This window comes from Trachypithecus francoisi, unplaced genomic scaffold, assembly GCF_009764315.1.
Source record: "Trachypithecus francoisi isolate TF-2019V2 unplaced genomic scaffold, Tfra_2.0 Contig00653, whole genome shotgun sequence".
Lineage (NCBI taxonomy): Eukaryota > Metazoa > Chordata > Mammalia > Primates > Cercopithecidae > Trachypithecus > Trachypithecus francoisi.
In genome coordinates, this window is record NW_022680798.1 from 42,389 (window position 1) to 70,017 (window position 27,629).

At 50.3% G+C, this 27,629-nt stretch overlaps 2 protein-coding genes across 5 annotated transcripts; one reads left to right on the plus strand and one right to left on the minus strand.

Moving 5' to 3' along the window:
- Nucleotides 1-14,137: 14,137 nt before the first annotated feature.
- Nucleotides 14,138-23,084, minus strand: LOC117087438 (protein CXorf40A). 4 transcript variants are annotated; one of them, XM_033217674.1, is made up of 5 exons: nt 22,009-23,084; nt 18,615-18,747; nt 18,232-18,513; nt 17,196-17,374; nt 14,138-14,680 (listed from the first exon to the last, which is right to left on the minus strand). In XM_033217674.1, exons 3-5 carry the CDS (start codon nt 18,482-18,484, stop codon nt 14,672-14,674), a joined length of 441 nt encoding a protein of 146 aa, XP_033073565.1. In that variant the 5' UTR covers nt 18,485-18,513; nt 18,615-18,747; nt 22,009-23,084; the 3' UTR covers nt 14,138-14,671. The 4 variants fall into 4 exon arrangements, with proteins under 4 accessions (XP_033073565.1, XP_033073542.1, XP_033073555.1 ...); XM_033217651.1 differs by lacking the exon at nt 14,138-14,680 and having other exon boundaries at nt 16,804-17,374; nt 22,009-22,075; nt 22,785-23,084; XM_033217664.1 differs by lacking the exons at nt 14,138-14,680; nt 22,009-23,084 and adding an exon at nt 21,252-21,617 and having other exon boundaries at nt 16,804-17,374.
- On the plus strand, nt 14,245-16,023 carry LOC117087437 (heat shock transcription factor, X-linked member 3-like). Its single transcript, XM_033217635.1, is given in 4 exon segments — nt 14,245-14,443; nt 14,446-14,720; nt 15,189-15,642; nt 15,645-16,023. Coding segments are annotated over 4 exon segments (1,056 nt in total). The 3' UTR covers nt 15,773-16,023.
- Nucleotides 23,085-27,629: the final 4,545 nt, after the last annotated feature.

Genomic DNA, 27,629 nt, shown 5'->3' on the forward strand with positions numbered 1-27,629 from the left:
CTCCCAAAGTGCTGGGATTACAGGCTTGAGCCACCGCGCCCCGCCTGTTTTGTGTATTTTGAAGCTCTGCTTTTAGGGGAATTAACAGTTAGGATTATTATGTCTTATTTGTTAAGTGACTATTTTTTATCATTGCATAATGTCCTATTTATCCATGGCAAATTTCCTTCTTATAAAGTCAAAAAATTAAGTAATATAGTCACTGTAGCTTACTTTTTAATTTTTAATTTTATTCTCTAAAATATCAAATACTAAAATTATTTTCTTTTCTTTTGGTGTCCAGTTCTATGGGTTTTAGCCCATGTGTTAATTCACGGAACCAAAACGACTATCATAATACAATTTCATCACATTCCTCCCCCAAAACACCCCCTCCACCTGCTATTACAGTGAATCCTACCCCTCCACCACTAACTCTAGTATCCACTCATTTGCACACCATCATTTCAGTTTTCTCTTTCAAGAAGGTCACATAAATAGAATAATAGAAGTCGGGCATGTTTGGCACTTGTTCTTGTGGGGCAGTCGGGATTCTGGAATACTTTGGCTTTTGGGGTAGTCAGGCTTGTGGAGCAGTTGTGTTTCTGGTGTACTAGGCCTTGTGTGGTAGCCCGCTTGTGGGGCAGTTTGGCTTTTGGGACATTCAGGCTTTTGGTGCACTAGGGCTTTTGGGGTAGTCAGTATCGTCAGGCACTCAGGCTTGTGGGCCAGTCCGGCTTGTGGGGCACTCAGGCCTGTGGAAAAGTGGGGCTTCTGGAGCACTAGGACTTGTGGTGCAGTCAAGCTTCTGGGACAGTTGGGCTTGTGGGGCAGTTGGCTTGTGGGACACTCGGGCTTGTGGGGCAGTTGGCTTGTGGGACACTCGGGCTTGTGGGGCAGTCAGGCTTGTGGAGCACTCAGGCTTTTGGAGCACTAGGGCTTGTGGGGCAGTTGGGATTGTTGGGCAGTCGGGATTCTGGAGAACTAGCGTTTGTAGGGCACCTGGGCTTATGGGGCAGTCAGGCTTGTGAAGCACAGAGGTTTGTGGGGTTTTCAGGCTTGTGGGGCATTCAAGCTTTTGGGGCAGTTGGGCTTCTGGAGGACTCAGGCTTGTGGGGAACTAAGGCTTGTGGACCACTCAGGCTTGTCAGGCTTGATGGTCAGTCAGGCTTTCAGGGCAGCTGGCATGTGATGCAGTCAGGCCTGTGGGGCAGTCAGGTTTGTGAGCAGTTGGCTTGTGGGGCAATGGGGCTTGTGGGGAAGTTGTGACTCTGGAGAACTAGAGCATGTGCGGTAGTTGGGCCTGTGGGGCACTCGTTCTGCTCTTTTGCCTTCCTTTTTGTCTTTTTTTTTTTTTTGAGACGGAGTCTCGCTCTGCCACCCAGGCTGGAGTGCAGTGGCAGGATCTCAGCTCACTGCAAGCTCCGCCTCCCGGGTTCACGCCATTCTCCTGCCTCAGCCTCCTGAGTAGCTGGGACTACAGGCGCCCGCCACGTCGCCCGGCTAGTTTTGTGTATTTTTTAGTAGAGACGGGGTTTCACCGTGTTAGCCAGGATGGTCTTGATCTCCTGACCTCGTGATCCGCCTGTCTCGGCCTCCCAAAGTGCTGGGATTACAGGCTTGAGCCACCGCGCCCGGCCCCTTTTTGTCTTTTCATATCAGTTTTGAAAGTATCTATTTTCATTTTTTTCTGGCTTTCTTCTTGTTTCCTCAGCCATGTCCTGTCTATTGATGAGTTAATCAAAGTCATTCTTCATTTTTGTAACAGTGGGGATTTTGGGGTTCTTTTTTTTTTTTTTCTTTTGAGAAAGGGTCTCACTTTTTCACCCAGGCTGGGTGCAGTGGCACTGAGTGTGAGTCACAGCTCACTGCAGCCTTGACCTCACTGGCTCAAGTGATCCTCCCACCTCAGCCTCCCAAGTAGCTGGGACTACAAGCATGCACCACGCTGCCCAGCTAATTTTTGAATTTTCGTAGAGATAGAGTCTTGCAACTTTACCCAGACTGGTCTCAAACTCCGGATGTAAGCAATCCTCCTGCAATCCTCCCGCCTTGGCCTCCCAAAGTGCGAAGGTGAACAGGCATGGGCCACTGTACCTGCCCTGGTTTCATTTTTTTCTAATAAAACATTTTTATTTTGGTAAAATACACGTAAAATTGACCGTCGTAACCATTTTAAAAGTAGAGTTCAGTGGTATTAAGCACATTCATATGTTAGGCAACCATCACCACCGTTCATCTCAAGAACTTGTTTCCTGTGGCAAAAGTGAAACACTCCACCCACTAAACATTAGCTCCCCATTCCCTCTTATCCCGAAGCCCTGGCAACTACCTTTCTTCTGTCTGTATGAATTTGACCATTCTAAGTACTTCATGTAAGTAGAATCATAAAGTAATTCCTTTTTTTGTGACTAAATTATTTCACTTAGCCTAATGTCCTCAAGGTTCATCCATGTTGTATACTATTCCACAATTACCTACCTTTTTAAGGATGAATAATATCACATTGTTTTTTGTTTTTGTTTTTGTTTTTGTTTTTGTTTTGAGACGGAGTCTCGCTCTGTCGCCCAGGCTGGAGTGCAGTGGCCGGATCTCAGCTCACTGCAAGCTCTGCCTCCCGGGTTCACGCCATTCTCCTGCCTCAGCCTCCCGAGTAGCTGGGACTACAGGCGCCCGCCACCTCGCCCGGCTAGTTTTTTGTATTTTTTAGTAGAGACGGGGTTTCACCGTGTTAGCCAGCATGGTCTCCATCTCCTGACCTCACGATCCACCCGTCTCGGCCTCCCAAAGTGCTGGGATTACAGGCTTGAGCCACCGCGCCCGGCCCACATTGTATGTATATATCACATTTTTCTTATTCATTCATTTATCAATGAATTCCTGGAAAATCTTTCTCATAGATCTCTTCCTGTCCACACCTCATGTGCAGTTCTCATATGTGGGCTGACTGACTCCAGGCTTGGAGGTACAAGAGGAAAACATGGTACAGGAATTTTCACTACCGTATTGATCTTACTTCAAGTCTGGTTTCTTTCCCCAATGCTCTTGTTACTATTTACTTTTTAGAAACCTAACCATTTTGTTTTAGAATAGAGTTGGATTTACAGAAAAACTGCATAGATAGGACTCAGGGTTTCCTTCACAAAATGGGTGGAACAATAGAATCTATCTCAAAGGGGAGTGGTGAGGATTAAATTGGATGTTTGCAAACCATTGAGAACAGGCCTCGAGACCTAAGAAGCACTTAAGCAGGCTTGTGCATGATGATCCTTCTCAGCAGTGTCCTAATCTGAAATTCCCTGGAGTGGGAGATGGAAGGGATGGATAGGTGTGTCAGGGTCCCCAAAATGAAATGGGGGACCCCAAACCACTGAATCAGGTCCAGTAGCTCACTAGGAGAGCTCATAGGACTCATGATATAGTCCTACCCGTGACTACAACTTATTACAGTGAAAGGATACCAAGCACAATCAGCAAAGGGAAAGGGTGCACAGGGAGAAGTGCAGGAGACCAGATACAGGTTTCCAGAGTCATCTCATCTCCCAGTAGGGTCACACAGAATGCACTTAATTCCCCCACAACAAGGTGTGACCACACATGTAAAATGCTGCCAACCAGTGGAACTCGCCCATGAGTTGGACTTGGCACTGGTCACACAAGTAGTTCTTCCTGGCATGAACCAAAATTCCAGACTCCAGGAGGAAAGCAGTGTGCAGCTTTTTGTTTGCATAAGCAGCTTGGGTATAGTGAGCCACTCTGATCAGTTCTGAGAAAGGTAGAATCCCTTCCAAATGCAACTCCTCAGAATCCAGCCAATGGACAACATTGAAAGCAGCAGGCTTTGCCAAAGATAGCAGTGAGGCCGGCTGTGTGAACTCGTTTCTTCACAGTGCACCCCACTGGCCAAGACATATTATAGGAAAATTATCACAGGACCTGACACAACAGGGTGAAACCAAGCTGCATATAGATGTCACTTGTGCCGGTTAGGAGTCCTGTACTGAACCAGTTAACGCAAACCCCATTAACCAAAGAGGTGTATCTTAGACAGCCACGTGGCTTCCCTCTTAAATTTCAGCACTTCTTCTTTATACTTGACCAATTCAATCAATTGGGGCATCGATTCAGATAAAACACAGCTCTGGACAGGAAGTTTGAGTTGACCTGAAAGCCATCCAGGGCTAAGGCAGTGTCATGACAGGCAGGGCACATAAGCTGTACAATACCCGAGCATACACATGGTCTCCCTGCAAACTTAGAGTGTACCATAGTTTGGGCAACACAAGAGGATGTACCCAAGTCAGGCAGCACAGGTTAACAGTGCCACACTGTGGCCTCCCACTGTAGCACCTCGTGCCAGTCACAGGTTTTCCAGTACAAGCTATATAATCCAGTTCCATCCTTGGTTTCCCTTGCAGACAGTTTGACTTGTGCATGACAGGTCCATAGGATACCTGGAGGTGCTCTGAGGGGAACATGGAGAGGCTGGGGCCACCCCCTCTGTCCCCTAGTCAGTGGGGTCAGGTGTGGTCTCAGGCATGGCCATGATTTTGGATAGACAAAACTTGCAGAAGCTTGCAAAGGCAGCATGCGGTGTTCTCCTTCACCAAGAGGAGAAAGCTTTCAGGATCAGTTCTGAAACACCAAGATCACAATGCCTTCATGCCTTCTCCCACACCTCTCCAGATGTCTCATTCTCTTTTTACTCCATCCTTATAAAATCAGCATGGTCCACTCAACAATAAAAGTTTTACATTACTTCAATCATCTCTTACCCTCCCCCTGGCCTTCTTGCCTGGCAGGGCTATATTAAAGAGAGATGAAACTGTTTTTACAGAAAAACACTGTCATACAGCATCATGAGAACAGAAAGACCCATCATGTTTAGGAAGCAGTCTAGAAGAAATCCTGCATTTCCAAAAGATTCCAAAATGGGTTTACCTCTTTTCATCCTGCTCATTTATGCAGTGAGCAGTGTAGAACAAAATTTAAAAAATAATAATCCCTCCCTGGGCACAGCTGCATTTGATAATCCTACTGACTGACTTGCAGGCCAGAAGCGAGGAAAGAAAGTAGCCCGACTGTCTGTCCACTTTACCAAACTGAAACTAATGTGGATCATTGGACACAAGTCACCAGCAGTGGACATCACAGAGAGAAGGTCTAAGACTAATCTGTCACAATTGGGCAGACGGATCACAATCCCTGTTAGGTGTCCTCCATCAATGTGCAGCTTTTGACAGGCATTACCAGTAAAAAATGCAACCTGTCTACATAAAAAATACAGTGTTCATGAGCAGCTCCACTCTAGTTGGCCCCACCAGAGAACAATCACCTCATCATGGCATCTGCAAGAGATGCAGACAGTCCAGGACAGTATCTAGGTTGTGACAGTTTCAAACTCCAGAGAGGGGTGTTCAAAACCTACCAGAATCACAGGGTCAAAGACCCCTCCAGTGCATCGAGCTATGCCTGCTTTCTGTTCAGCACAGCTTGACATGAGTCTGAAACAGTCCAGAGTGCACATTTTTGGGTTTTAGCTTAGAGTCAAGACAAGCCTATTGTAATTTGTGACTTCTGGGTTCCAAAACAGTCAGAGTTTTCTACAGCAGCAGGAAAGCTGAGATACTTCAAGATGAGACAACAGCAGCATTCCACGTCCTGGTGAGAAGCTTGCCTGGTGTGCTTTTCTAAGGCCTTCTGGCCTTGTCAGTTTAACAGTCCAAACAGACCCCCTAAAATCATACAGCTCAGCTCAGACAATCATCAACCTCTAAGTGCAAGACATCCAAGTTCAGCAGAGTTCATTGCACACTCTGCAGGATTAGGGGGTTGATCAAGAAAAATGCTATGACCAACCAGGGGCAGTACCATACAAACAGCTTTATTGGGTGGTGCTTGGATAGGATGGCAGGAGCAGGGACATCCTCAGAGCAAAAGACTATCTAGAGTTTATGGGTGTGGGATCACCATCAAATGGGGAGGAAGGCAAGAGAACTGCTGGGGGAGATGGAATCGGAGAAGGAGCTTATGGGTCTAAGTGAGGTGTCTCAGCAGCTAGACAGTATGTCTTGGGGGTCTTCTAACCACAAGGCTCCATCTTACCTATGGTTAGCAGATGTGGGGTGAGGTTTGCCAGGGTATGAAAGCCAGGAAGGCCTCCAATACCTAACAATCTCCTTGGCTGAGCTATGTCGAAAGCAATTTGGAAGTACGCAAATCTCAGTTTTATGCTGGTGGACTTCTGAGCCCTCAGTGTGGAGAAGAAAAACAAAAGAGAAACGTCAGTGGTGTTGCAGGAGAGCTGAATTGCTGCAATGCCCTTTGATATCAACATCCCAAGTCTAAACGACAAGCAAGGCTTTCCTCCAACCTAGGGCCTATACACACAGGTCACCTTTGGTGCTTTTAAAGAACACAAGCTGAAAACTTCCTTTAAAATCTCTGAAGATGTATTGCTACCTGGAGACTGCCTCTCTTTTCCATATGGACTTCCTTTTTCCAGGGATCCCAAGAGGCAAGAATTATCACCTACAGAAGCTCTATGTCCTATACTTGAGTTTAACACACACACACACACACACACACACACACAATGTGTGTGTGTTCAGGCATTAGATATTAATTCAGAATAATTTTAACACAATTCCTCACAAACGTTGCTACGAAAGGCTTTTAAGATACTGTAGAAAAGAAAACTAGCCTATTTTACTCTGAGCAGGGCAATAGGATAAATTAATTAACTAATTTTAAAAACGTGCGTGGCCCGGTGTGGTGGCTCACGCCTGTAATCCCATCATTTTGGGAGGCCGAGGCGGGCAGACCATGAGGTCAAGAGATTGAGACCATTCTGCCCAACCCCATCTGGTGAAACCCCGTCTCTACTAAAAATACAAAAATTAGCTGGGCGTGCTGGCGCGTGCCTGTAATCCCAGCTACTCAGGAGGCTGAGGTAGGAGAATCACTTGAACCCAGAACGCAGAGGTTGCAGTGAGCCAAGATCACACCACTGCATTCCAGCATGGCTACAGAGAGAGACTCCGTTTAAAAAAAAAAAAAAAAAGAAAGGAAAAAAAAAAAAAAAAGCAAATTATGAGCATCTAGGTGTCCCTGTCTACAGCAAGAGTGGAAAGAGGGCGATAAGCAAACCAAGCAAAGCCTCCTTTAGAAAGACTCATTAACTCAGAGGCCTGTGTGAAACGAACTTCAGGGGATGCCACTGCTGCGGACTAGCCTCCTTCCCTAAGCCCCAGCTGACCAGACCCAACCAGAATGGGGTCACTTGTACTGAATGCCACATAATTATACTGAACTTTCAAAGGGGCCAATAAAAAAAAATACAAAAATACTCAGAAGACTCAGTCAACCTGAGTCAGTGTTATAAGCATGTCCCCTCATCTTTAACTCTAGAAGGAAAGTAACTTTGAAATGACTGTGTTGGTCAGTTTTGTACTGCTATAAAAGAATACCTGAGGCTGGGTAATTTGTCAAGAAAAGAGGTTCACTTTGACTCCCAGTTCTGCAGGCTGTACAGGAAGCATGGTGTCATCATAGCCTTTTTGTGAGGGCTCAGGAAGCTTCCATTCATGGCAGAAGGCAAAGCAGGAGCTGGCATATCACATGGTGAGTGAGACAGCAAGCAAGAAAAGGAGGAGCTGCCAGGCTCTTTTAAACAACCAGATCTCATATGAACTCACAGAGAGAGAGAACTCACTCATTATTGTGAGGACAGCAGCAAGTTATTCATAAAGGACCACCCCCATGACCCAAACACCTCTCCCACTAGGCCCACCTCCAACATTGGAGGTCACATTTCAACATGATATTTGAAGGGCACGAAGTACCTAAGCTGTTCATTCTGCCCATGTCCCCCTACAAATCTCACATCCTTTTCACACTGCAAAATACAAGCATCCCTTCCCAATAGTCCCCCAAAAGTCTCAACTCATTTCAGCATCAACTCAAAATTCCAAAATCTGAGACTCAAGGCACGTTTCTTCGAACTATGAGCCTGTAAGATAAAAAAACAAGTTATTTACTTACAAGATACAATGGTGATCTAGGCATTGGGTAAATACTCCAATTCCAAAAGAGATAAATCAGTCAAAAGAAAGGGGCAACAGGTACCACACAAGTCTGACACCCAGCAGGGCTGTCATTAAATCTTAGAGCTCACAACTAATCTCCTTTGTCTCCATATTCTGCATCCAAGTCACAGTGATGGAAGGGGTGGGATGCCAAGGCCTTGTGCATACCCATCCCTGTGGCTTTGCAGGTACAGCCCCCATGGCTGCTCTCAGCAGTTGGAGGTGAGTGCCGGTTGCTTTTCCAGGTTCAGAGTACAAGCTGCTGGTGGCTCTATCATTCTCAGGTGCCTTCCTACAATCCCACTCAGCAGTACCCTGATGAGGACTCTGTGCAGGGGCTCCAACCCCACATTTTCCATGAGCACTGTTCTAGTAGAGTCTCTCTGTAGAAGCTCTACCCTTGTGGCAGGCTTTTCCCTGGGCACCAGGCTTTTCAACACATACATCCTCTGAAATCTAGGTGGAAGCTGTCAAGCCTCTTTCACTCTTGCATTCTGTTCTCCTGCAGACATAACACCACGGGGAAGCCACCAAGTCTTATAGCTTGTATCCTCCAAGGCAGTGGCCTGAACTGTACCTGGAACACTTTGAGCCATGGGTGGAGCTAGATTAGCCAGGTGCAGGGAGCAGCGTCCAAAGGCTGCAAAGAGCAGCAGGGCCCCAGGCTTGGACCCAAAACCATCTTACCCACTAGGCTTCTGGGTCTGGGATGGGAGGTGCCTAGATTTCTGAAATGCCTTCAAGGGCTTTTTCCCATTGTCTTAGATAGGAGCACTTAGCTCCCTTTTAGTCATGCAAATCTCTCTAGCAAGAGGTTCCTCAGCATCCTGCTTGATTTATTCTTCGAAAATGCTCTTTCGTTTCCTACAATGTGGTCAGGCTGCAAGTTTTCCAAACTTTTATGCTCTGCTCCTCTTTTAATTATAAATTCCAATTTTAAGTCTTTCCTTTTCTCCTACATCTGAGATAGGTTGTTAGAAGCAGCCATGCAACATCTTGTATACTTTGCTGCTTAGAAATATCCCTTTGGCCAGATACACTAATTTATCACCCTTAAGTTCAAACTTCCACAGATCTCTAGAGCATGGACCCAATGCAGCCAAGTTCTTTGCTAAGATATAACAAGGATGACCTTTTGCCAGTAAATTCCTCATTTCCATCTGAGACCTCATCAGCCTGGCCTTCATTGTCCATATTTCTGCAGCAATTTGGTCAAAACCACTTAACAAGTCTCCAATAAGTTTGAAACATTCCTGCATCTTCCTTTTTCTGAGATCTCCAAACTCTTCCAACCTCTGCCCATTACCCAGTTCCAAAGCTGCTTTCACATCTTCAGATATCTTTATAGCATCACCCAACTCCTGTACCAATTTTATATGTTAGTCAGTTTTGCATTGCTATAAAGGAATACCTGAGGCTAGGTAATTTATAAAGAAAAACGTTTATTTTGGCTCATGGTTCTTCAGGGTGTACAGGAGGCATGGCACCGGTATCTCCTTCTGGTAAGGGCTCGGGAAGCTTCCAGTCATGGCAGAAGGCAAATGGGTAATCAGCATATCACATGGCAAGAGAGAGAACAAGGAGCTGCCAGGCTTTTTTAAGCAACCAGATCTCATGTGAACTTAGAGTGAGAATGTAAGGTTAGCAAAGAGAAAGGACGAGAGAGACAGAGAGCCCCAAGTTCAGGCAAGCCTTTATTAACCTGCCAGCTGCCCCCATAACAGTCAAGGAAAGCAGCTCCAAGCTTACAGAATGAGGGAGTTATACTGGGGCAGGGAGTTTGAGGGAGTCCTTTGGTATGGCTGCATCCCGGGGTTGTTTGCTGGTTAATTCTGCCACATAATCACCTTGTGATGTTTATGGTACTGGAGGATGTAGGTAAAGTTTGTTTATGCTTCCCATAACCTCCCCCTGTTCAGTCTGGATGGTTTGTAATTGGGGTTTGCTTTATCGCTCAAGGCCTGATAGGTAAAGTCTATCAGGCTGGCTTCACTGCGGTGCCTAGATAAGGACTTAGAAATGTAAAAAGGTTTGGGGAAAGGGTGGGCAGCACAGAGAGGTCAAGGAGAGCATCAAACCATTTATGAGAGATCCACCTCTATGACCCAAACACCTCCCACTAAACCCACCTCCAACACTGAAGGTCACATTTCAACACGAGATTTGGAGGGACAAAACAGCCAAACCATATCAATGACTAATATGCCCTTGTTTTCTGTTTTTGCTTTCTTCAGCCATTTTCTGCTTAAAAAGTCAAGTTCTGCTCAGATCATTGGAACACTCACTGTACTTGAGTAAGGTTGTAAGTCTGAGAGTCTGACCGTGTGGGCCTATTCTGGCCCTGTTGCTTCCTCACTGTGGAACCTGCACCATGGCTCAACCCCTCCATGGCCTAGCTTGGCTCATTGGAGAAATGGGCTCATTCCTAATACCCACTCAACAGATGGGTGTGCACAGTAAATGACACAGATTAGCAGAACACTTAGCACAACTCATTGACTATGAGTTGTCCAAGTCATTGGCGTTTTGAACCAAGAATTGAACAAAATGCACAAAGTAGCAGAGGAATGAAATGTAGCAACAAAGCAGTGAAAGCAGGAATTCATTAAAGCGAGAAAGCCCTCCGCAGGGTGGGAGTAGGTTTGAGCAAGTGGCTCAAGGGCCCAGTTACAAAGTTTTCTGGGCTTTAAGTACCCCATTTGAGGTTCTTAATGACTATTCCTTATCTGGATGAAGGATTTGGCCTGTGGCTAATTAAAGGCTGAAGTGAACTGGCACCCTATGCAGATGAAGGGATGGTCCCTGCTTGGTCCACGGTCAACAAGGCACTCTACCCTCCCTTTCCATCTGAGATGTGGTGAAAGAGGGATGGTTGTAGGGAGAGTAGCCTCTGATCCTTTGTTACTCAGCATGGTTTTTATCTTTGGTTAGCTTTAGGAAGTTTGTGCTAATTGGCCTTAGGTTTCCTGCCCCCAGACCCAGTATTTTCCTTTTGATCCAGCTTTGGGAAGTCAGAGTGAATTGGCCTTAGATTTCCTACCCCTAGACCCTAGTGTTTTCTCTTTTAGGAAGTCAGCACAGATTGGCCTTAGTTCCCTGTTTCTAGACCCTATTTTCCTGTCTCAGTAGGAGCTCACAATAATTGCCCTGTTATCACTGTTCTAATGTAGAACCATGTCCAAGGATGCTAAACCCCACTGAGCTGGTGACATAGAACTTTCTTCATCCAACCTGTATTGAGGGCTACATTTGCACTGTGGTCTTGGCCATCCTCATGGGCCTCTTAGTCCAGAGGGGAGACAGCCCATCAACATGCCTAAAATCACAGGAGTTCAGGATCCACCCAACCAATGGTGGAGAGCTGTGCTGGGCCAGCCCCTGGGAATAAGCCTTGCCAGCTGACCTCATGGAGTGACCTGGACCCTGACAGCTGAGTGACTTCTGGGTTGAAAAGGGCGTTCCTATAGGGGAGGAAGCACAAGCACCCTCACCAGCAAGGAAGTTCAGTGTGCTCAGAAAACAGCACCAGAGGGAACCAGAGGTTGAGAGTTGTCTTACCCAGGACCCAGCATCAAGCAAATGCTGAGTGACGGAGGGTTAAGGGCGGTGGCATGGTGGATGCCTGAGTGTGTGAGAAAGAGGAGCCCAGTGGCTAACGAGGCTGGGAAAGGAAGGCCTTGGAGGTGTGAGGAGGTGGTGCCTAAGCAACTGACAAGTTTCAAGCCACAGTTTAGAAAGACTCCTCTGGAGTGGGATGACCAACTGCAGGGACACATCCTGGAGCCCGGGAGAGATCAGCAAGGAAGAAGATCCTGAGAGGCCAGGGGGAGGATGAGGAGGGCCTGGGGGATCATGTGACAGGCAAGGCCTACACAGTGAGTCTTGGCCTGTGGCTGGCCTCATGCCTTGGGGCCCCACTGTCAAGAGCTCAGCATTGTTCTTGATTGCTGCACAGCTACAAAGAAGCTGCAGCGAGTCAGCACTGAGACCGCTTTCCACAGGGCCACTGGTCCTCATACCATAGTCAGTTGTGCTCTGCTTGGGTTGCCTGACCATGATGTTTTCATTCATAAAGCAGCAACACAGAGGGTCCATCAGAGCATGCAAGAGAAGACCAACCATTTTCCTCAAAGGGGCTTGCAGGCGGCAGGTGTCTCATAAAGAATGTCTGAATGGTTGCTGAAGGTTGCAGAGCTGATCTTTGGGGACTGAGCAGGCTTAGCTGGAGGAGGCTGGTTTTCCCACCATGCCTCTTCTTGACTAGACTTAAGTCAGTGCCCTGAATATTCCCTCCAGGGGACAAGAGGAGTTTGATGTCTTAGACTCGTAATCCCAGTGGACATTCTGTGACTTAAAACAAAGAAGAATGGTAGCTAATGGTCCTATAGAAGCCACATGACGTGGTGTGACTAAATCAAATCAATACCAGCTCTTGGCTGAATGCCACTGTGTAGTTTCCCTAGCCATTTTCTTCATGATCGTTCCCCTCCCACCCAATGGCTAAAAGCCTTTATATAAGTAATCAGCAGAGTTCATAAGTTCGCAAAAGCCACAACAAAATGTCATTCTCAGTCTTAAGAATTCCCCTATGAAAAAGCACTTGGGTATGTAAGTGAAAGATGCCAGCTGTGTAACTGAATACTCAAGGATCCTCATTTAGCGATGTCACCAAAGGCCTCTATTTTAATATTTAGCCTCAGAGTGCGTGTGCCTACAGGTTACACTGAGTCCTTGAACAAAACCTTTCTAAACCTGTTTAAAAAGCTTCATGACCATGAATCAAGCCTGCATCCAGGCATGGGGGGCACCATGAAGGATTAGAGAGCCCTGACATTGAAAAGCACCTTGGAAGAGCCTCTTCCAACCCTCTTCACACTCAGGGCCGACCCTGAGTGGGCAAAGGGTGCTACTCAGTGGGACAAGGACCCAGGGTCCTTTCAGCCTGGGGCCTTTCCACTGTACCACTCTGTCTCCCTATACAGAGTGAACACTAAGAACAAAGTTGTCTTTAATGGCTAGAGAAAATGTATCACCAGAAAGACTGTTGTATCCTCTCATCTGGGGTTGAAGATGACTTTCATTTGGGCTTCCTCCCTCCTCCTGCCCACCCCAACACACACTCATACACTCATCTGTTTTCAAATACACAATGATGGCACTTTTGTGCTGGATTACTTTAATCAGGTCTAACTAGAGAAGCAGAAACTTTTCTTAGGCTAGTTTGTGTAAAGCAGGTCTCAGAAATGAACATGTCTTGAGCAATGAAAACAGTATTTATGGGCAAAAACAAAAACTAAAGGTAATCTCCTGTTGTGATCTGCAAGAGGGTGAGATGCAGGGGCAAGCAGAGCTCCACAGGGGACTCCAAAGCACAGCTGAGGATGTGGCCATCCAACCACAAATGGTGCCCTGGGTAACATAGTGGTAGAGGAGTGAGGGGAGTGCTCCCACCAAGCTCAGGCACAGCACCACTCTGGGGACAACTCGACCAAATGGAATAAGGAACACTTCATCTGGGCCCACTAGAGCAGATCCAACCAATCATTAGGAGTACTTGGAAGAGACCAAAGCAGGAAGGAGATGGGGGGGACTGGAAAAGAGGGGTGCTACCACACAGATCAGGTCAAACAGCCTGATAGGGACCACCATCTCCTAGAAGGAAGTCACCTGTGAGGGGTCCATCTGACTCAGGCAGTCTTGGTGAAACCCAAGCTAGGGCTAACTAGGGGCTGGCTCTTGAGCAAACCAGAGGCCAGCAAATGGCCTCCCCTGTCTTCAGGGTTGGGAGTGGCCATAAAGCCATGGTTTCTCAGCTCATCTGGGGCCTGGCCCTATGACATAATGTGACTTTCAGAAGACGGGAGACTTTTCTGGGAACTTGAACCACGCCTGTTTATACTTTTAGAAAAGGGAGAAGCTGAAGGCCATGCCACCTGTCTACTCCCCCAACACTTGGCCAGGGCCCCCTCTCCAGATTGGCTGAGAGCCACCTTTGTGACATCGTGTGACAAATACAGCAGATGATGAGTTAAGCCACTGGTTGCCCTGATACCGAGACTCTAGAATTTTGTGGACAGTATTTATTGGGCACGCCTACTCTGACTGAAGGCATTTTGGACTTGCTAGGACAGTGATAAGGGTCTTGGGTACAAAATGCTCCTGATTCTGGTGTAGCTCTATGGCGAGTCAGAACACTGAACAGGAATACAAAGACAAGCTGGCCCCGTCTGTTGGTGGAGAGCCAACAAGCGGGGACCCATTTAGTTCTTCACCTGATCCAAATCCAGATTCCAGCGAGGTTTTGGACAGACACAAGGACCAAGTTGTGAGCCAAGATCCAGGCTCCCAAGATAACTCACCACCAGAAGACCGAAACAATGCGTGGTCAACACGGAAGACAACCACAACCTTTTTAGGCTCTCCTTCCCAAGAAAGCTTTGGATGATCGTGGAGGAAGAAACATTCAAGTCTGTGAGCTGGAACGATGATGGAGACGCTGTGATCATCGAGAAGGATCTCTTCCAGAGGGAAGTTCTTCAACGGAGAGGTGCAGAGAGGATCTTCGAAACAGACAGCTTGAAGAGTTTCATTCGCCAACTGAACCTTTATGGATTCTGCAAAACACGCCCAAGCAAAGGAAACAAGAAAATAATGGTAAAGTAGAAAGCATTTCTGTAATTTCTGTGATCCCTTTTCTCTCCTTCTCAAACATATCTTCATAGGACACCAATATAAATAATATACTGTAAGAGCTTAAGTGTCAAAGATAGCATTTTAAAATGTGAAATATTGTTTATTGAAAGATGAAAAGTACAGAACTTAAAAAGTATGGATTTTGATATTAAACTACAACCCCCTTAGAGATAATATAAGCATCATATTATGCAGACCTACATATTACTTCTAAGGGGTTACAGTTTAATATCAAAATCCATGTTATTTATATATTACTGCCTTGACCTATGAATTGTTTATCTCCAGTCAGGTCATGAGGTAGGGCATAACCACACTTGCTGCCACTTAAAGCATTCTTTTCTCCATTGCAGAACAAAATCATAATTTTGAGAGGTGGGAAAGGAATAATTTATTCCTGAACAACTAACATGTTTCATTTTGTTTCAGATCTACCACAACTCCAATTTTCAGAGAGACAAGCCCAGGCTCCTGGAGAATATCCAGAGAAAAGATGACCTCAGAAACACGGCTCAGCAAGCAACCTGTGTCCCAACTCCAAAGAGAAAGAAGCTGGTAGCTACAAGACGCTCCCTACGTATCTATCACATCAATGCCAAGAAAGAAGCCATCAAAATGTGTCAGCAGAGAGCCCCCAATGTTCAGGGACCCAGTGGCAGTCAGTCCTTCATGTTCTCTGGCATGTGGTCCAAGAACAGTATCACTGGGCATCCCCTGGGAAATAGGCCCCCTCAGGAACCAAATGGCCCAAGTTGGGAGGGCACCTCTGGGAATGCCACATTTGCATCTTCGGCTACTGCCTGGATGGAAGGCATAGGGCAGGTGCCTAGTAGCCCGGTTTACTCAGATAATGGTAGTGTATTGTCTTTGTACAATATCTGTTACTCATTCTGTTGGCCACCCTCTTAGTCATGTCTCCAAATGAGCCCTCTGACAATGACGAGGAGCAGGAAGGCTCCTCAGATTACAAGTGTAGATTCTGTGAACAGTTCAGAAACAATGCAAGTCCGTGAACTCAAGGCCACTAATGACCGATAAAAGTTGCCATTTGCTAATGAGAAACACATTTTTGGTCTTAATAAAGAAAAACAAAATTCCATGGAAATAAATAACAAACAATTTAAATGAGACCTGTTGTCTGTGTTCTTTTTAACCTTCTATATTATACACATCTCATTGGGACAAGCCAGGGGAGGCTGGAAATCCTGTCCAAGACAGGCTTTGGTCCCCATTGTCCTCGTTCATTTGGAGAAGCAGCATTTTCACACACTCAGCAAAGGATATTGCTAGAAGTGTCGAGGCCAAGCCAAGAAGACCTGGTCCCCTGAGATTGGCCTGCTAGTCAGGAGAAAGAATAGACTCACTCCTGATTCTGGCAGTATCTTCCTGTATCTTCAAACAGGAGATTGTTTCCTCATGGGTCCCTCCCAATGTTGCCAGGAAGTGTCTGATCAGCAGCTCAGCACCCCTAGCCTAGCATCCTAGCATCCAGGGGCCTCCAAAGAGGTCCAGTTGAAAGTCAGGCCATCCCATCTGCTATGGGATGTACGACCACCATAACATCCTGGCTCAGAAGAGAAAGGCCACTGCAGTCAATACCTAGGGGGAAATGCCCATCATCCTCAAAGATAACAACTAGAAACTTTGCTAAATCACCAAAAAAAAAAAAAAAAATTACTACAAAATAAAACAACACTACTGATCACATTTCCAAGTTAACCTCACTCTACCAGAGCTGTATTTTGGACGTATTGCTAGGATAGGAAGTAGCTATGTGATGCAGGTGACACACATGCTTCAGAAACCGACAGATACTTTCACAACAGAGTGAGAGTAACCTGAAAGGACAGACAGCTGCTCTAAGTCTGATGTCTCTTCATCGTGGTTGAGTCGGTTGATTAATGGCTAGTCACTACCAGGCAAACATTCAGTGCCAGGTCTCAGACTTTCTGCAATGTCTCCTGGATGCCAGTTATACATTTGATGAGTTTTGACCAGAACAAATCAGAGGAAAAGATAGAACGAAGTCTCAAACACTAACCAGTCATCTACAACACATTTACTTACACAATCCAGAAACTAGCAGGACCAAAATTAGCAGCAGTGCCGAGACATTTACTGGCAGCTTTTCCTTCTACCCAAAGATCAAAGTACTTGAGACATTGCCTGTGTGCCTAAAAAGGCATCACACAAGGAAAGCCCCTCCCGCTACTTCCTTCATCTGAATAAAGAAACCTGTTTACATGCACAGTGCTTAGTGGGTGGGACTCTCCAAAGCAGTGGAAATTCAGATTTAACCTAATGTATATAGGTCTGCGTCATGATGGTGAATTGAAGGTGTCATGATTTAGCTGGTTTCTCTGGAACATTCCTCTTAGGAGCCCACACTTGTCACACTTCATGCCCCAAAGGGATCAGGTGCTCTGGGATGTCTACCTGGAATATATCTTTGCCTCCTTTCCTAGGTATGGGCTCCAGTAACCACCTGGGGTTTGAAATCACAGTCAGGTACTTCTGCTTCAGGTTGGTCAGTACAGCCTGATTCTCTAGTTCCGTAACCTCATCGGGAGTTAAGTCTTCGGGGCATTGCAAAGTTTCCCCAATGTCAATGAGTCCTGTACACAAAGAGAGATACACATGAAAGCCTTTCACTTCCATAGCCCAAGGCCTGGCCATGTGACAACACGGTTACTCCAAGTCACAATCAGAGAGTAAGGTGGCATCAGCAAAATGACAAGAAGGGAGTCAAGTCCTTCTTCCATAGCTTTGATAACGAGCCAAACTCGATTCAGGAAATGCTGGGAGAGGCGGGGGAGGGCTCCAGAAGGCAGAGGAGAGGGCCTTGTCCTCGATGAAGCCACACAAGTAAGAGGCAGGTCCAAGCCAGACATCCGAGGGCAGCGGTTGCAGATTGGAAGGGCACCAGCCACTGCCTGGGAAGCTACAGGTGATGCCTGAGCAGGTCACCAGGGGACAGATGCTGTTGTCAGGCCTCAGTCACCTAGAGGCTAGGGGACTTGCCCAGGGTGCCGCAAGTGGTGGGGCTGGGGCAGGCTCGTGAAGCCAGGCAGGCAGCCCAACTCTAGAGGCCACCTGACCCATTCGGTGGGCTGGGCTGCTTTTCATGGTCTCTGCCACACATGTGCACTCACACATGTATCACACACACACATACACACACAGCCAAACACCACAAGCACCACATGCACATGGACCTGACCTGGTTTCTCACTGAGACCAGAAACAGGAACTGAGGCCAGAGTGGAGAAATGATTTACCAGAGCTCACGGAAGCTAGGCCTGCCAACCCCCAGCCCAGGGCCCTTGCCGTCCCTTTGAAGGTGTGCTGCCAAAGGAAACTGTGGTATACATGCCAATCAGTTCAGACGACAACAAAAGTCCCCAAACTCCCAAGCAAGATCTTGGGTGGCAACTCTAGGTGTTGTCTGCACATTTGGCACATCGTCACTTACCCGCTATCACTCCTCGACCAAACTTTTCCCCTTTCCTGAGCAAAGCCTGAATCTGAGCAGGAGTCATCCCCAGCCTCTCCACCAGCAGCTCCTGCCAGGCATCGTCATCCCAGTCCCTGTGAGCAATGTGGACGGCGATGGTACGGTTCCGCTGGCTGCTCAGCAGGGGACGCCAGCGCGTCTCCACAGTCTTGACTCCATTTAAGACAAGGCCAGCATAAGGCTGCCGGAAGGAGAGGCAGCCAAACTTCATCTTCGCAAGCGCCGCGGGCCTCCTATGGCCTGTGGAAGCACAGAAGCGCGTCACATGCCAGCCCTCCAAGCTCACGGGCAGTGGCCTGACCATACCCCTGTGTCTCTCAGGTGGCCTAAATCCCACTGACCCTGATGGTCCGCTGCTTCTGTCTGTCACTGATGTCCCGAGCCACGGCAGGTCCAAGGGAAGGGGCTGGGATTTGGCTAACTCAGGTTCATCCCACAGAGTCTTTGGGGCGGTCTGGAGTAGGGCGGAGACAGCTAGAGAAAGGCACAGGCAGGAGAGTATGTGGTCAGTGCTATGACAGAGGTCACTGAGCCCTAGGGCAACACAGAGGACAGAGGGCCCCCTCAGCCTAGCCAGAGTGGAGAGTCGGGGCGGGTGTTAGCCGTCTTCCAGCACAGAGGGACAGTCCCAGGCTCTGCTTCTCTTCCTTTCCCCCTGCTGTGCTCTGCCAATACTCAGTGCCCCGGCCCTGCCGCCACCAAGGCACTGACCTTCCCAGCTCCTACTCCAGGGCTGCTGAGCCCACATCGTTGATACCCAATCTCAGCTCTGCTCTCAGGATGCACTGTGACCTCAGATGGCCCTCAGTCAGATATCTCCTCTCCACCCCTCTGGGTACCACCTTCCTCAAGCCCCTTCCCCCACCACTGCTCTCCGCTGTCAGCAGATGCTCCTGTCCCAATCTGAGTGGAGAAAAGAAGAATGATAATCAGAACAACTGGCACCCCCACACACATGCCTTCCATGTGCCAGCCTCTGGGATGGCATAATCCTCGGATCATCAGATTGAATCTTCAAGTGACCCAGCAGGGTCAGTGGTACTGGGAGGCCTACTCTATGGCTGAGGAGAATGAGGCACCAGCCCACGGTCACACGGGCTCTGACTTCCCACAACTCTTGCCTGGCCTCCTGCGTGTGTGGCTTGGGAGAGGGTCCCCTCCTCCTGCATGGAGGACAGCCCTGTGCCTCGGAAGGAGCCCTGGGCTTGAAGCCAGAACCTCAGCCCAGTCATAGACTCTCGAGATGCCTCAGTTTCCACATGGCTGTGAGGATGGGAGACAAGGCACGAAGAGCACCCAGCCCAGTACTTGGCACCTAAGAGAACACTCACAAATAGTGGCTCCCCTCGCCCCTCACCGTCGTCACCATCATCAGGCCTGTGGCTCCGCCCCATGGCCCTGAACTCCACCCTTGAGCTGCCCCCCTCCATTCTGGTTACTATCTCTCTGTCCTTCCTTTCAGCACATAAACTCGACCTCTAATACATTCTATGATTTTAAGAAAATACACCCACCCTCATGAGACAAAGCCCTGACAGGACCAAAGCTGCCTGGTAGTCACTCCTTTCCCAATCTGCAGTGCAGCCTTCTGAGCGCCAGATCTCCTGCTCTTCTCCCGCCTCTGGGGTGAGCTGCCCCAGCCAAGCCGGTTGCCTGCTGTGCTCTGGACCCTGCTCCTCTGGCTCACTCCGGGCCCTGGGTGCCACCAGCCACCATCTATGCTTGCTGAGCATCCCTACTCTGAGCACACGCACGCCTCCTGCTCTGCCTCCCTTCTCTTAAACCCTGAACAGCCGAGACCTCAGAAAAGCTGTCTACATGCACAGTCTCTACTTCCTCTCTGAACCTTCTGCCCCCACCCCCACCTTTCTCCCTTTATTCCCCACCCCCCCACCCACTCCACTGACTGACCTATCCCCACAAGCACCCATGGCCGGCCTCATGCCAGTCCTGTCTTCATCTTATTCCATGCTCGGCAGCCCCAGCAGGCTGAGCACACTCCTTCCGGGACCCCCACATTACTCATAGCCTGCTCTGAATCCCGTGGTGCAGGGCCACGCCCCTTCAGACTCAGCCTTAGGTGGACAGGCCTGTACATACTCAGGACCCCAACCACCACCACCAAGTCTACCTCCCTTCCACTGTGAGTGGCATCACCAGCTATGCAGTGTTCCTGCCCCAGACCCAGCTGCTCTCTGCCCTCCCTCTCTGCGGCCCACATCCCGTGGCACTGTGTCCAAAACCGACACTGAATCTGATCCCTTTCCATAATCTCTATGGCCACAATCCCAATCCAATCCCCTAAAACCCCCTGCCTTCTGAAGAAGTCTCCTGATAGCACCCCACCCCTGCCTCAGCCCTTGTCCTTTGAACTCTTGTGACCACACTGCCATCAGAATGATCTTGGTACAGGGACAATGAGATTATGTCACTCCTCTACTGAAAGCTTTCAAGGGCTCCCTGCCCCAACTAGAACAGAATCCATACTTCCTCTCAGGGCACTCAAGGTCCCTCCTGATCTGCCTTCCTACCCCAGCCATGTCCTCTCCTCTCCCCTTTATTCACCACCCTGCAGCCACAAAGGCCTTCCATCCCCTGAGGGAACATGCCAAGCTTGTTTCTATCTCAGGGCCTTTGTCAGTTCTGATGGGTTGCATTGTGTCTTCTTAAAATGCGTATGTTGAAGTCCTAAACCTCAAAATGTGGCCTTATATATAAAGACAGAGTCATTACAGAGGCAATCAAGTGAGACTGAAGCCATTAGGGTGGACCCACATCCAGTGTGGCTGGCGTCCTTATGAAAAAGGGGATTTCAGAGACAGTCATGCACACAGGGAGAACACCATGAGAAGATGAAGGCAGAGATAAGGAAGATGCTTCTACAAGCCAATGAGTGCCAAAGATTGCCGGCTAGCCGCCTGCAGCTAAGAGATAGGGACAGACCAGATTGTCTTTCATAGCCCACAGAACAAACAAACCTGGCCAACACTTTGATTTCAGACTTCCATCCTCCAGAACAATGATTGTCTGTTGTTTAAGCCAGCCCCTTTATGGTCCTTTGCTTCAGCCATCTTGGCAAACTGCTGTTCCCAACACATCTCCACAGGATAGGGCATGAGTTTTCCATTTGACAGCACATCAAGTCCATTCTTTCCACCTGACAATCTTCATCTACCTTGTTTTACACTGCCTGTGTGATATCCCACTGTTGGCCGTCTCATAATTTGCCCGACCATTCCTCCACTGATGCAGAGTTACAAGCTGCTCCCCACTTTTGCCACTAGAAATGACATTACCTCTAACGCTGTGTGAAGACATGCTGAAGGGAATGCCTCGCCACCTGGCATGCCACCTAAGATGCTGATATCTGCCAGCAATGACTTTCCACAAAGACTCACCTGTGTATCCTCCACCAACCCATCCATGGCGCCATTTCCTCACACACTTGTGGCCCCTGAGCCTCATTATTCTCCTGATGGGTGACAAAACATCACCAGGTCCCAAAGTTCTGGATTACTTCTGACAGAGGCTGAATGTCCCCCACAAGGCCTGGCCACTTCCATCGGGATACATGGCTACAGTAAATGCCTCTTTTCTGCCGCCCAGTTTCTTAGCCAACCCTTTTCCTCATCATCACCACAAAATCGGAACAAATGCAAACTGTGTGTGTGTGTGGAATCCCTAGTGGGAACTGATGTAACTGAAAAGGCAAGAAGGGGTTGAGTCCCCTCCTACCTGGTGCTGCAGGGAGTACCTCCTTTGCGCCCTGAGAGACAAACACTCTTCCACTTAGCTTCTTTACCTGCACAACAAGGAAGATAAAGAGGAAAGGTCATTAAGTGCAAGACAGCAAAGCTGGTTCATGGCCCGAAGAAGGTCATCTACTTAGCAGGCATTGGAAACCAAGATGAGCTGAGAGGGCCGGTCCTAAGAGTAACACACCTGTGCACCTCATTCACGATTTGGTTCTGCTAATCACAGCAGTGGGACCCTCCGCACCTGTCTGGGTCACAGGGTGCATCAGCCCGCAGGGCAGAAAATCATTTCAGCAAGTTGAGTCACATTCCTACAGCTGAGCACGCTCCATCCGAGGGGAGAAAAATGCCACTTCCCCTCCCATTGTCACCGGGCGAGGCTTTGGGGGGCCTAAATCCCATTGTCCACTGTTTAATTCTGGGTAGGTCATGCTGAGCACGGGGCCATAGACCACAGAGCTGTGCACTGCCCGGCCTCAGTTCCAGGCGAGTTTACAGCACAAGGGCCAAGCGGGAGGCAGGGAAGTCCGGGCCGAGGTGGGGTCGCTGTGCGTGGAGCAGCACTTGCAGACGCTCGTCGCAGGTACACGCGCTTAGGAGGCGGGCCGAGACGCTGGCAAGAGCAGGGGGCAGGAAAAGGAGCCTTGGTCGCGCCCCGCACGGGTTCCCAGCCCCAAATCCAGGGAAACCCCAGCCCTCAGGTACGGTCTGCAAGAAGGCTGGGCACACAGGCTCCTGCACCACGGGCCCTGGTACCTTTCACCGGCGGCCAGTCTCACGGCCTCCGGATCCTGAGAGTCGTGGGCGTAGAGTCGACTCTGGCTTTTGGCCACAGGGAAGAACGGTCTTCCGCCTCCTCACGACCCAGCGAGGCCAGTGGAGCCAGCGAGGAGACGTGACCGCAGTGAGAAGAGAGAGCAGCCGGCTCCTGTCAGGGCTGCAAGGTAGCTGCCGCTAACTCCGGGAAATCGGGCGCCAGTAACAGGTGCTAGCGGTCCATAACTCTTCCGCTTTCAAGCGGCTCCCATAATCCTTTTCGCAAAGAACGTACGTGTGCACGTAACACGCAAGTACGTACACCACGCACGTACGCAGGAGGCACGTACTCAGTCACGCCTATAGCCGTCAAGTCGTTAGGAGTCCACGTATCACGAAGCCACGCATTGACGTCATCACGCACGCACGCACGGCCCGCCAGGAGACGCTGTTCAGTTTACCGGATCTTGACGCGCACCAGCCAACCAGGCCAAGGCCAAGGGAGCTCCAAACCGGCAGCCTGGACCAAGAACCGGAAGGAGGAAAAGGAACCCGAGGGAGGAAGAGGAAGAGGAGGGGCGGGACGAGGCCACCAGGCAGGAGTTTTAAGCCCAGAGCTGCAAGACCAGCAGGGAGGAGCTGGGAGAAACCACTGGGGAGGGGCTGGGGCGCGGGGCTGAGAGGAGGAAGGCGGAGCTGGGGGAGGGGAAGGGTGGGAGTGGGAAAAACCGCTGGGGCGTGGTTGAGAGCGGGGCAGGGATTAGAGGGAGGCGGGCGGGACTGAGGGAAACCACTGGGGCGGGTTGTGGGCGATCTGAGCGAGGAGAGGCTGCAGTAGGAGCTCGCGGACTCCTGATAACGAGCGCGGGGAGGAGGGGCTGATGAGAGGACGAAGGTGGGGCTGAAAGAAATTGCTGGGAGGGGCTGGGGGCAGGGCTTTGAAGCTGGTGCAGGAGAAGCAGGCGGGGCTCAGGGGGGGTGGGGCGGGGCGGAGCGGATGGAAACCTCTGGGGACGGGTTGGGGGCGGGGCTTTGGAAACTGTCCCGGGAGAAGCGGGCTGGGGGCGGAGCGGGGCCGAGAGGAACCCACTGGGTGGGGGCTGGGGGCGGGGCTTTGGAAGCAGAAGCTGGCGAAGTGGGGCTGGGGACGGGGCCGTGATAAAGCCCTGGGGTGGGGCTGGGGGCGGTGCTTTGGAAGCAGCAACAGGAGAAGCGGGGAGGAGCTGGGGAGAGGAGGGGCTCGGGGCGGGGCGGGGCTTCAGAAGCAGCTGCGGGAGAAGCAGGGCGGGGTTCGGGGCAGGACTGGGCTGAGAAACCACTGGGAGGGGCTGGGGGCGGGGCTCCGCAGGGAGCCGCTGGAGGAGCAGGGCGGGGCTGGGAAGGGGCGGGGTTGAGAGAAACCGCTGAGGAGGGGCTGGGGGCGGGGCCTTGGAGCAGACGCGGGAGGGGCGGGGCTGAGAGAAACCATTGGGGAGGGTCTGGGACCCGGGATTTGGAATCAGTGGCCTGAGAAGGGCAGTGGAGAACTGAGCAAGGAGCAGCTGCGGGAGGACCCCGCGGACTCCTGAGAACCAGCTTGGGGGAGAGGAGGCTTGGGGAGGTGTAGGGTGGAATCACGAGAAAGCTCTGTGGGAGGGCCTGGTGCACAGCTAAGCTGCAGGGTGGAGCTGAGGGAAAGCCCAGCGGTCCCAGAGGAGGAGAAGGGCGGGGTTGTGCAAAGCGCTGTGGGAGCAGATGGGGCGGGGCTGCGGGAAAGAACTGGAGGAGGAGGAGCCAAGGTGAAGTAAGGCTGCCATGTGAGAATGGCGGGGGAGGTGCTAGTGCAGAGCTGGAGGAAAGCCGAAAGGTGCTGGAGTGGGCAGAGGGGTAGGAGAAGCTTTAGGGGACTAGAGGAGGTGGGGCTGTGGGAAAAAGCTGTGGGAGGAGGAGGTGGGGGTAGGAAGCTGGGGCTGTGGCTGCAGCGGGAACTGGGCCAGAGCTGCTTGGGGAGCCGCATGCAAGAGGAGGGCGTAGTTGTGGAAAGAACTGTGGGTGGAACTAGTTAAGTGCTGGGTGGAGGAGGGGCTGGGGCGGAAGTGTGGGAGGAACAGCTGGGGTGGGACTGAGGGAGGAGGAGCAGGGGGCAGAACAGCTGCGGTGGAGCTGTGGGAGGAGCAGCTTGAGCGAAGCTGCAAGAAGAGAAGTTGGGGACGGAGTTTCAAGAGGAAAAGCAGGGTGGAAATGCTGGTGAGCAGAGCCGAACTGCAGATGGAGCTGTGGGTGGAACTGGGGAGGGAGCTGAGCCCTTTCTGTGATGCACCCTTAGGCAAGAGTCCAAACTTGCGTGCAGCGACCTAAGGGCGCCTCCAGTGTCTACCCCCAGAGGGCATGGAAGCAGCAAGAAGGTGGGAACACTTGCCTGGGTTCTATGCAGCTCTAGGCTAAGTCTTGCAGGGCTGAGCACCCCCAGGCCTGCTCTCCTGTGTGCTAGTCGCTGTCAGTGCCTGCCAGTGGGGTCCAGAGGGACCGTCTTTTTAACGCCTCTTTTGCAAGTGATGAGAAACATCTACACTCTTAAAAGTCTTGCCTCCTCCGACCTCAGTCGCCCGACACACAGCCCAACTTCCCTGGCAAACTTGCTTTTCAAACTCTCTTCTCCATCTCAGTCAGGGACTCAGGTTCTGTAGTGCTGCCATGCTTTACTCCTCTGTCCCTCCCCTTATCTAGTCTCCCGCATTGACTTCATAAGCCAGTTTTGAGTCCCTGCCTCTGGAGTGCCTGATGAGACAAAACTGCTTCTCATCCTGCATCCCTGCTGCTACTTCCAGAACTCAGGGCTCGTGGTCTGGAGCCTGCACTGTTCCATGAGCCTCCTGACCAACCTGGAAGCCTCTGTCTTTCCTCCCTCAGGTCTGTCCTCCACATTCCATTGGCTCAGTTTCTAAGTCACAGATCTGTCCCCAACAGTCCTCTAGTGAAAACGCGGCCGGGCCTTCTCAGGTTTAAGTCCTAACAGTTCAGGGAGTCGGCTCAGCTCTCCCCACCCTTAAGCCGAACACTCTTTGGGTTCACGCTGTGCTGTTTAGTCACTGGTCCCCACCAGCCTGCTGTTCCAGGTCTCCTTGCTTTGCACCGGTAGTTCCCATGGCCTTGTCCTGGTGCACTCCTGGCCTCCTTCAAGGCACAACTTTAATGTCACTTTCACAGTCCCACCCCGAGTATTAGGGACTTTCGTCTTCAGCTCTGATAGCATTTTGTACATCCCCCATCCGCACCCCACATTAGGCTCTTGCAACCCCTGGTGGCAATTGCTCTGTAAGAGTTTGTGGCTGCCGCAGGGTCTCTTGAGTTCCTTGAAGGCAAGGCCAGTGTTTTACCCATTTCTGAAACTGGGTGCCCAGGGCACAGTATCTGCTTAGTAAGTGTTAAACCAGCAAAGGGCTGCTTTCTTGTTTTTTCTAGTGAGATGCACTTACTTCTCCCTGGAGAAGCTCAAGGAAGCAGGAATGCTGGAGATGAGGTGAGGAGGAGAGGGTCCCTCTTTATGGGATGTAGGCCGTAGGGCTGCAGGGGACCTTCAGATCACCAGTTCCAATTCCTATGCATGCTAGCATGCCCTCCTGGGTTCCTTCCCCCCAAGAATGGTTGCCAGCTTCTGCCAAACACCCCAGAACCTGCTGGGAGTGGTTTCAAATCATGAGTGAGGATCCCCAGGATGGTGAGTTGCTGTTGCTCCTCCTGTGACCTCTTGTATGAAGAACTAGAACTTGCATAATGAGCTGGATAGTCACCGTGTGGCTGCTAGTGGGGAAGCCCGTGGTGGCCACATAAGGGCTCCCTTTTCCAACTCTCCCAGCTGCCCCTTGATTTGTTTTTCTAAGACCACCAGAGCGAGCACAAAAGAACCAGCGAGTAGCAAGGTTAGGAGCAAAACTGCAAATTTATTCTTTGATCACCTAGCTTCAGGGAAGAAGGTGTGTAGGGTGAGGTCTGTCGGCCTCCGGCAAAGGAGGCCGAGAGAGTCTCCTGGTGGAGCTCTCGGGTGGAGTTCCTGATGCAGTCCCGACAAAAGTGGGGGCTGAGGAAGCCCGCGCGGGGCGCTCGCCGGGAGCGGCTTTTCTAGGAGTGGAAGGGCAATAGGCGGGGCACGGGCGTGTCGGGGGGCGTTCTGTAGGTGCGACCAGGTGAATCTTGGTCTCCTCGAATTGACATCACCTGGTGCATGCCCGGTTGGTCTGAACCTTCCTGGGCGCCTTCAGAGGTCTCATCTGTGGTCGGATGAGGAGAGGAAGTCCAAGTAAAGCAGCTGCAGCGGTGAGTGGGCCTAGGAAGAATGGCATCACCAGGCCAGGTAGGGATGCGGGTGGTGTTCAGCTATCCCTGAGAAAGGGACCAGAATGCACCTGAGTCTTGATTTTCATTCCCAATAGCAGGTCAGCACCAGACCCGAAAACGCTCTGATTTCTGCCCTCCATGCCACACTCTCTTCACCTGCTGCCTCCTCATTCCTCCCATTAACAATGTCCTGGCAGGAACAAGACTTTCCCCGCCCTCTCTGCTTGTCTCGTAGCAGATGAGGTCAGCCTTCACCTCCCCAGGCCTGTCCTGCTCCTGCCTTCCCCTGTGGGGCCCTCCGTGGATGCTCTGGAGCCCCAGGCAATAATCAGCCAACGTGGGCATGGGGGGCCTTCTCGGGTTCCTTGCTGTGGTCCCATGAAACCGCTCTGCCTGGCTGTACCCTGCTGGCACACTCAACTGACCCCAACTCCTGGGGCTGGGGGTGTGTCTCCTCAAGGTTTGCTTTCTTATTCAGGCCTTGCTTGCATGCCTATCGTGCCACACATCGTATCTCTTTTAGGAAGTCCT

Bases quoted from the DNA above. Each gene is read 5' to 3' on its own strand.
- LOC117087438 (XM_033217651.1), bottom strand. From the start codon at position 18,484: ATGAAGTTTGGCTGCCTCTCCTTCCGGCAGCCTTATGCTGGCCTTGTC. The intron at 17,375-18,231 runs GTAAGTGACGAT...CTTTGTGTACAG, and splicing joins TGGTCGAGGAGTGATAGCGG to GACTCATTGACATTGGGGAA.